The sequence below is a fragment of the Epargyreus clarus genome, unplaced genomic scaffold (assembly GCF_041222505.1).
Source record: "Epargyreus clarus isolate Ecla_fem2 unplaced genomic scaffold, WU_Ecla_fem_2.2 ptg000018l, whole genome shotgun sequence".
NCBI lineage: Eukaryota > Metazoa > Arthropoda > Insecta > Lepidoptera > Hesperiidae > Epargyreus > Epargyreus clarus.
In genome coordinates, this window is record NW_027332226.1 from 9,585,490 (window position 1) to 9,596,054 (window position 10,565).

At 36.2% G+C, this 10,565-nt stretch overlaps 1 protein-coding gene across 1 annotated transcript; it reads left to right on the forward strand.

Moving 5' to 3' along the window:
- Positions 1–7,114: 7,114 nt before the first annotated feature.
- Positions 7,115–9,773, forward strand: Noki (protein). Its single transcript, XM_073082615.1, has one exon. The coding sequence runs from the start codon at positions 7,279–7,281 to the stop codon at positions 9,220–9,222; it is 1,944 nt and encodes a 647-aa protein (XP_072938716.1). The 5' UTR covers positions 7,115–7,278; the 3' UTR covers positions 9,223–9,773.
- Positions 9,774–10,565: the final 792 nt, after the last annotated feature.

Here is a 10,565-nt window from a genome sequence, read left to right on the forward strand (position 1 = left end):
GGAAGTAAGCTAAAATAAACTAAGCTCTATGCAGCGACTCAATGCGAAATACACGATGCATTATTAATGAAATCGCTGAAACGCGCGTTTGATACCACGACAGAACGCAGCAAGTCACCAAAACGTGATGAAGCACCCAAAAGGCGCATCGCCGATGCTTCAAGTGGCATGTCTGCTAGGGCCGTAACTGCCAAAATGATGCAATGAACTCGTCATGTGTGTAATTTTTAGAAAGTAGCACCACACACGCGTGACTAACAAAACCACAATAAAACACCCACGGCCACATCTTTAAACGCTGGGAATTGAATCTGAATATAAACGCGGCTCGTTACTGGGTTTATTGTGGATATTACCAAGTTTTACTGCAGCATTAATCATCGTAACTCTTCTAATAGACAGTGAGATCGTTATCATTATCGTTCCAATGGTGATAATGATAACCGTATCGATAACCATAACGATTTTAATGCGAGAAAATGTAAATGGTCGGCACAATTCCATAGCCGTGAACGGGCGAGGTCGAACTTCGTCTGAGCTTTTTTAATTTACCAAGTGGCGCCATTACCGACCTTATCGGCAATGCTTCCACATCTGTAAAGTGGGGTGTTTTAAAATTACTCTTATATAAGTAGGCATAGATTCCTCAGCCGTGGATCGCATGGAATTTAGAGTGAGCGGCGGATGCCTCGGAATGCTGGGGCTGCCCTAATGATGTGGCTGGATTCTGTGCAGCCACCAGTGGTATGATTAATTCGTTTGTCTCTATATAATAAGTACTATATAATACAGATTCTAATAAAAAGTTTATAAAGCTATTCGTTTTACATATTACGTTTGATTACTTGTGATTGTGTAGTTCTAGGAGTTGCACATTGGTCAAATTAGGATAGATTCTTAAAGACAATTAAAAATTAAAACCCATACATCATTAATATAGTTACAACAAATTTTAAGAAAATCAATATCAATCAATATCAATAATAACTAGATACTTAGAATAAGTTCTGTTGTTAGCCACAGAGGCGTTATTGCCCATGAGGTCTAAATTTGAATGCCTCGTATTTTCATTATCACAGTCTTAAAACCGGAACATAATAATACATAATATTGTCAATAGATTAAGCAGATATAAGTATGCTGGTGCTTCCAAATCGAACGAAGAAGAGTATTTGAGTTGCAGGATAACTTATTTGGTCGCAAGGTAATAAATAAGTTAAGCTCTTCAAAGGTACTATGTTTACATAGGAGTAGGTGGCTTAGCGAAAACGTAGGTATATTCGCAAAAGGTCAGCTAGTGTAATTATTTCACATCTCAAGTGGGGAGTCAAATGGGAGTTAGCAAACAAGGAACAACGTCACTTAGGGAACGTTTCCACGGACGGTCTATTGACGGAAAATTTAACACACTTCCTTCAAACTGTTATAGTTATTAGCCTCGATTTATTGGAAGTTCTAGTAAAAAAAAATGGTTAGCAGATTTGCCTTTAAACTGTATATCCTAAGTAATAATTGATAACTATGTTAATATATAAACGAAATGTAATGTAAACGTGTACATAAAGTAAGAATTGTACAACTTGTATAATAATCAAGTTTCAAATATTTTTTTACATATTGCTTCTAATTACGTTTTTTTATACTTTGTAGACGTCGTCCCTATCATTTGTAGATTTCGAAGCGTTGCCGAATCAGGAAATTCATATGAGACCACAATTGACTTTGAGGTAGTTACTTTGAAAATACCATTGAACATAGAAATGGAAACAGTCTCCCAGCTGACCGCCGGAACTATCTCATAACACTAAATTAGGACGCGCGTCCGTTAATTGTTATTTCTGATGTCAGACAAACGACGATCATTAGAACTAAAAAAAATGATAACAGTGAAGTGAAGCTATGATATTAGTGGGCTAATGTCTATTTGAAACGCGGACCTCTCAGTGAGAGTTAGACTCATATGATGCACTGGCCATTAGAACTTATAAAAATATATCAGGGAAGTGAATTTATGATATACAAATGGGAAAATCAATTCCAAACGCGGATCTCTTTGTGTTTGTTAGACTTATATTGTACTCTACCATATTGGTTTAGGTAGAGCAGATTGGTTATACAAATGCTATTTGTTGTACAATTGTACATTAATAGTCTGAAAGGGTACAGCTAATAACATCATACACAAAATATTATAAATTGTTACACTCCATTTTATTTCATTGTAGTTGGGTAACAAATACGTTGTCGTTTTTACAAGTATATTGAGTTTGATAGAACTCTATTTCTGTTTTATAGCAAATAGTTATGTAGCGCTGCTAACAGTTGAATTGTGGCACACAATTAACAATCTAGTAAGTCATAATTATGTTAATTGTGATCGATCTTAAATGTTATTTCTATAGATAGTACTGACCACTTAACAGGCCATATACATCTGTATATTCATCCAGTACTTAAGTTACTAATAGCCGCAAGATTATTCTCGTATAACATTATTGTTACAATCAACCAGATCAATGCTATTGTGATGAATGGCTCGTTTTAAATTCTTGCTTCCGGGCGGTTAAATGAATGTTATCATAACTATTATGAAAACAGAAATGAGATGATCCAGCCGTTGTAAGTTTATTTTCGAACGATATATGAGGGATGGCGATTCTTTCCGAAAAAGATCGATTCATGAATCGATTCCATTAGAAATGTAATGAATCGATTTACAAAAAGTCGAGGCCAAAGAATCGATTCTGCAATAATCGATCTTCGGTCTATGCAATGGTGCAATGCAGGTATGCAATGGTACGAAAAAAAGTCAAAAGGCCAAACTAGCACTGAAATACGTATCCGTCAGCTAAAAATGTCTATAAAACATTCCAATGAACTACGAAAAGAACGACTTTCGATTTTTTAGAATGAAAGATTGATTTTTTTTAGATTTTTTTTTAGAATGAACGATCTATTACTATAGTCCGATTCATAATTAGGTGTCCAAAATGTAAACAAAGGTGTTGACCTATCAAGAAAATATGTGTCAAATGGCAGTTGGTATTTTTGACAATATTAAATTAATACATCGGTAATAAAATAATAATCGAAATAAATTAAAATCAATTCACATTTTCCAATATTTATATTAACTCAATTTCATTTCATACATATAGAAATAATATAATGAGAGATAATATAATGGATACTTTAATAAAATAATCAATCTTTTTGACTCAAAAAATCGATTCTTCGATTAATCGATCTCAGGTCGCCATCCTTACGATATATTTAGTGAAACATGTTTCACTTTTAGTATTCTGACTCACAATTTTAGTGCAGTTATTTCGATCAAATCGGTTTGAGATATTTGAACTTAAAATGATTACGAACACATTTCTGAAATTACAGTGTCACGTGAAGGAAAGATCTGCTTTCTGATATTCTTGTTATTGGGATATATTTGCCCGCTGCGACAGAGGGAGGGTTACATTTTCGAGTATGTACTTATGTATGTCTATATTTTCGGCAGGGGTTATCGTCTATACAACTTCATGTATTTTTAAAATATGAGATCTGAGAGAGTCTTGGTAGTGTGAATCAAATGGGGTGATTTAAATTAAAACTCGAAATGGATTATTTAGTTTACTTATTTTTGAAAATATGTGAATATATTTTTGAGCTGATACCTTTACCAAACTATCTAGGACCCTATATTTATTTTTGAAATTTATCTTAATAAAGGAAATAGGTACTTTCTCGCGTAATTTTCTAGCAAAATTATAAACAAAAACTTAATTTTATTTTTTATATTTATTATTTTTTATCTACTAAATTATCATCTATCAAAAACATCTATATGTTTCTACCATTTGTAGCTATATTATATTTAATATTTGTGGTCATGGGCTAAGTTTGCAAATTTTATTAATATCTGTGCGAAACAATTATTTTCTTTAGAAATACTGCTGATACCAATTAAAATCAAAGTAAACTTTCTACAGAGCTTAATATGTAGAGTTTATAGCAGAGGCCAAGGGTGTATAGCAGTGTCCCTTCCAAAGTATATGACATGTTGTTTTGCATAATATTGGGGGATAAGGGGTCGTAACTGCTATAAACGGGTGGCACATGTGAATATTCCCACTGCAACTTATCGTTATGCATTGTTATTGCCACATTAATTTGTGTTTGTGATGTGGTTTCGATGTGGCTACCACAAATAAATATAATATACATTTACATAATCATAAAATGTTGTATATTTAATATTAGTTACACTTTTTGGCAAATATAATGATGAAACTGGTTTGACTCGCCACAAAAATTAGTTTGAGAAGAATAAATTTATAACTATCATTATTATTTAAATAAGCAGACTTTTCAGACAGTTTTAACTTATTTTATGATCTTAACATGATGACAATATCAAAAAATCTTAAAATATTTGATATTGAAATTCTTAAAATAAACATGTATAGTATTGAATATGGGTGAATTATTGCTATTTTTGCATTTATAACTAAACGGCTTCGGTGAGCTTCAAATTGATTTACGTAGCATCAAGTAGACATTTCTGTTCTTGGTATGAGTCGCAACCTTAATATCTGTTTAAGGCTTCCTTTAAAATAAACTACCCTTAACCAGTACGATGAAAATAAACAAAGAAGTTTTTTTAACGAGACTTATTAAGTTAGAACGAAGCAGGATGTGACATACAGGTGGCGTTAAGGATGATCATAGGCTACTTATCGGTAAGTAGTTGTTATTTAGTTTTTGCTAGGGAAGCCGTATAACGGAGCATGTGGACGACAGGCGGGTGCCACGCGCCCAGGTGTGGGCGCAGCTGTCAGTACATATGGAGTGTGCCTGCCGCGTGCCGCTGCTACCGTCTGTCACAACCCAAAATATTAATGAGTGTTGATGGTAACAGATGAACAGACGAAATAACGAGAGATTAGTTGAGTCGGATTGTCATGGCAACAGTTCACATCACTACTCGCGCGTGACGTAACAGCTTGTTAACGTGAATTACTGTTAGGGATTTTTGTATCAAAGAATCTGATTACTCATATCATATTTTTAAGCACTGTTTTAGGGTTCCGTACCCATATGCTAAAAACTGAATCTTATTACTAAGCTTCCGCTGTCTGTCCGTCTGTCACAGGGCTCTATCTCCTGAACCGTAATATACCTATAAACACTTGAATATATAAACACACACTTTTTAAAGAGTATGTATAACAGGGGCTGCTATAACAATAAATGCTAAAATTAAAATAAAAGCAGTGATAGCCTAGTGGTTAAAAAACTGGGCCTATCGATCGAAGGGTCCGAGGTTCAAATCCCAGGCACGCACCACGAGGTTCAAATCCAGGAGGCACCTCTGATTCTTCAAAGTTATGTGCGTATTAGAAATTAATTATCACTTCCTAAACGATGAAGGAAAACATCGTGAGGAAACCTGCATATCTGCATAGAGATTTATAAATCTCAAAGGTATTTGAAGTCTACCATTACGCACATGGCCAGCGCGGTAGACTATGGTCTAAGCCTTCACATTCTGAGAGGAGATCCGTGCCTAGCAGTAGGACAGTAGTGGGTTGTTAATGTGCTAAATATAAGAAAATGTGAAAATAAATGGGAGTCGCTATACAAGAAACCGCTATTTTTCGCCGTTTTGAGCTGTATCTATTGAACCGTAATAGGTATACAGTTAATATTTTCACAATGCATGTACTTCATTGGCTGGTGCACAAATACTAAAATAACAAAAATGTTTTTTTTTGTGGTACGGATCCCTCCGAGCGCGAGTTCGACTTGCACTTGACCAATTAGTAAATTTTATGCAAGAAACCTAGAACCTTGTCTTCCAAGAAGACCTCTATCTTTGAGTGGTACTCGCGTCTAAATCGGTAAGCATTTCCAGGATTAGCCCAAACAGACAAACGATTTTATTTAAAAGACTACTTATTTTTAAGTTTATTTGTAGAGAGTACGAGGGTTCTGAATACTACAGAGAACTACTGAGGAGTACTATTTACGTGTGTAATGTGAATGTCCTATATTTAGGTTATTAACTCCAGTAACTGTTTCTGCTTGTCTCCTAGCAATACGTTTGGCAAATATTTACAAAGAAAGTAGCAGCATTATTCAAATTAATGAATGTCTCTATTTAAGTTTTTGCTAGCTCTTATGCCTAATTAACCCCACATTATGTTCAGTAAATAATAGTCACATTATTTTCTTTTTTATTGCAAATTTTACAATAAAAATTAAGAAGACGGGTCATTACTATTAGTTTTTAGTGTGGTTTTTAAATAGAGGTTTAGAATTTTAATAGAGGTTTATTTATATTATAAAATATGTATGTATGTAAAACGCATTTAATTCTTATGGCCTAACTTAGGTAGGCAAATGACTATTAATAGTGATCGTGATTTTTATTTATATTTTAAATTCTAACCACTGAATGGCATCATATAGATACCTTAATTTATGTTATTTTCCTACAGATTACGTAGCTTTAACCAACTGGAATCTGTTTAATTTAAACAATCTGCAGGAATAGAAAACTGTTATTGCGTGTCTTCGTACTACTCTGAAACATCAATTACTTTAAATTCGTTCAAAGAAACGTATGAATGAAACTTTACAGTTCATTGTATTGACATCCTGTGTTACTTATTGTTCCTGTTACCTGTCCTTAAGATCTACTACAAATACTTAGTTTTCTACCTGGCGCACTGTCTCGACGTGATCATAACAAAAAATGTGCCACAACAATAAGTGGTCTGCGTCGCGTAGGCGAGCGAGAAACACATTGTTACATTCTCTATGTATTGAAACTATCGCTCCCACCGCCCCACCGGTTCAGGTATTTATGAATGAACGTGACGGTCTAGCGAGCGGGATTGTCGGCCGCGGCCACAGCCAGGTAGAAAATTACACTTTTGGAATTCTTTCAACACGTTGAGGAGGGCTACTCAACTTGGTGGTCGAGGATAAGCCGCAGAGCGGGGCGCGGGGAACCGGCAACGCGCATGCGTCGAGCTCTTTTTACTGAGACGATCCCTCCCTCTCAGTTGACTTACAGCCGCGGCGAGTGTGCATCGTGCCGTCATGTGTCGTTCGCCAACTTTCACGAGTAGTGATGTGGTCCGGTATCAAAATATTGAGACATAATTTCGAACAATAATATTGGGAATATACGCTCACGTGGATTCGATGTGATTATTGAGTGACTTTAAAGGATATGTTTAAGTGAAGTTTGGACAGTATTTGACCGAAGTCAAAATGAAGTGGCCGGTGGTGTTAGTGACTGTGATGGTGTTAAAAACAGTTTTGGGCGGAATCGCTCCTCCGGGATCTTGTCCTGCAGTGTGTATGTGTAAATGGAAAGGTGGCAAACAGACTGTAGAGTGTGTGGACCGGGCTCTAATCACTGTTCCGGAGCCTGTCGATCCTGCAACGCAAGTACTGGATCTTTCGGGAAACAATTTACAAATTCTTCCACAAGAAGCTTTTGCAAAGACCGGACTTGTTAATCTACAAAGGGTATACCTACGTAATTGTAATATTGGCCAAATAAACGACCGGGCTTTTAAAGGCCTCACCAATCTAGTTGAACTAGATCTTTCACATAACTTGCTTACTCAGATACCATCAAATAGCTTTAAGGACGCTCCATTTCTTAGAGACCTAACATTGGCGAGTAATCCTATTTTAAAAATACATTCAGATGCTTTGAGTAATTTAGGAAGCGTCGTTAAACTAGATTTGTCAAGATGTGACATAAGAGATATTGCCGCTGATGTATTTAGGAATTTACGAGCACTAGAATCTTTGAAGCTGAATCATAATAACCTTCGGGATTTACCGCTGAGTTCATTAGAAAGAGTGGAAAAACTACGTGTTATAGACTTGTCTGATAATCCTTGGACATGTGACTGTCGACTACGAGATCTTAAGCAATGGTTATCTAAACATAAGTTATTTTCTTCTCCAAGCTGTGCTTCCCCAACGCGCTTGGCTAATCGACCATTTTCAGAATTGTCGATTGAAGAATTTGCTTGTAAACCAGAAATATTACCTATTAACAGAATCGTAGATGTTGGAGTAGGAGAAAATGCTACTGTTGTTTGTAGAGCTGAAGCCGTGCCAAGCCCGAATGTAAATTGGTATTGGAATGGCCGACTTCTACAAAATGGAAGTAATTTTAATAGTCATCAGAAAATTATTATTTTTGAAGACGGTGAAGTTAGGAAGAAATCTACTTTAGTCCTAACTAATGCACAGGAGTCAGAAGCTACAGAATTCTATTGTGTCGCTGAAAATAAAGGTGGAAACGCGGAAGCAAACTTTACTGTTCACGTAACACAGATGACAGTAGGAATGGCGTCTTTGGGAAGTGCACAAATAGCTAGTCTGGGAGCTGCATTGTTCTTAGTTATTATTGTTATATCTTTGGCGCTACTTATAACGTTCGTACGATTCAAACCGACAACTGCCTGTGAAAGTAAAACTCCAAATACTATTGACAGAGTTGTGTCCGGAAATGAGGTACACCCCACAGTAACCGATAGACCTCATGTTGCAGTATTAGTGGACAGACAAGAATCTCCTAATTATGATGATGTTAAATGTAATCCAGTTTTGAAACCACCAAGAACGAGCGACATACCTTATACGACAAACCATTATGAAGGAAGGGGAAGCATTGTAACCGCGGGTGGTCCAGTAGTAGTATCTCCAACGGTGTCTGGCGGTATCGATCCAGATTTAATCAATGACACAAGGCCAGACAGTGCTGCTCGACCAGGAAGCGGAGAATATGCGCGTGAGGGATCCGATTCGTTATATCCATCTGGATTGTGGGATCAAATAAAAATGAACCAGGCTAATCATTTGGCGCGCGCAGTAAGTTCTGCAATTCCCGCATACTACAACGATCGTACGCCAATTATCGAAAACAGTAGTGTGAACGGATCTCAAGAGGAACTCGGTTACATGAGCCGCACGTTTCCCCGTTCGCACGCGGCCGCTACAGTGACAGCAGCACCGGGGGACGCGCCCTATCCGGCCGATTACGGCCTGCCAGTTGGATCAGCGCGCACGCTGCGCGTGTGGCAACGTGCGCCCCCTGTGTTGCCCCCGGTATCTGCCCTCAAACGTGTTCTGACTATCACGAGGCCTTCCGCTGAAGATAGTTATCAGGATGGCTGTGCTACTGACGTTTAATTTTATATCGCTATCCTAAAAGCGTCGGATGATGTTAATATTGTAAATATGTGTATAATCTATATCCGGTATGTATAAACAAACATGCCTATACGGTTTAACTAATAGATTTTGTATAATAATAATATAATTTATTTAGATAAGTAGTGGAAAGTTAATATGGATCCAAACGAGAGGGTCCACGACTGATTAGTTGAAGGGAATAAGTGTAAATTATTTCGTGATATGGAACGGTATTATCTATGATCGCCAAATAATTATAATACTGAATATAATTATATCCTGAATGTTAAACTCTGAATAGATGTTACATTGATAAGTAATAGATATTAATATCAAGTTAAGGATAACAAGAACTCAAAGTATCCAAAGATATTTCATCTTTAAAGTAATATAAAGATACGAGTATATTACCATGTATTATTATTGTGATGCACGGTCAAAATATGTTGTTGGTGTATGATGTATGTGATTATTTTGTGTTGAAGGAAAAATAAGACGTTTAGAGTTAAACATGAACAGATAATAAACAAGGCGATTATAAAGTTGAATTCGTATGATTTCTTTCTCCTTACTTGTAATGACACCCACATTTATACACACATGACATACCAGTCGCTAGCGAGCTTGTAGATAGGATCGTCAGTAAAAGGAAAAAGATTACCCATTATACATGACAGACGATTCGAAGATTCTCTGTACCTGTAAAAGCTTCAAACGCTGATTACTATTTACCTTATTATTTATTTCTTACACAAATAATATTGTAACTTGATTAGATGCATATTGAACGACGAAAGAAATAGTTTTATTAGTTGAAAACCACATCACTCACCAAGTAATATGCGAGTATCGTTAAATGTCCATAAAATGCAAGCAAAATATTCCTCACTTCAATGCCATAAAATAAATAAGTATTTGCATATTTAATAGCCTATTTTAATATGAATGCCTACTCAAGTAGCCAGAAATAAAAAAAAAACTAACTTAAGTATTATATAATATCAGTAACAGATAATTACTTTCTGCTATCGATAACTCATGCATTTTTTATATGTAAATTGACTTATTTCCAGGAAACTTTCGAAACCGTTATTGCCTTAAAGTGCTTTTCTTGCATCATTAAAACCTTAGTCACTCACTCGCCAGCCACAGCCAGGAAGACATTGACACCGGAAACGGCGAGTAGATAAGACATCCGCTTTGTACACACCTCTACATGTAGAGACAAGTTGGGAACGCTATTACCACAGGTAATAACTTTTTGTGTCGGTAAGACTATTATTTTAATTTCACATACGTAGGATATTTGACGACCCGCGTGGCGGAGCGGCCACCATACC

Bases quoted from the DNA above. Each gene is read 5' to 3' on its own strand.
- Noki (XM_073082615.1), top strand. From the start codon at position 7,279: ATGAAGTGGCCGGTGGTGTTAGTGACTGTGATGGTGTTAAAAACAGTT.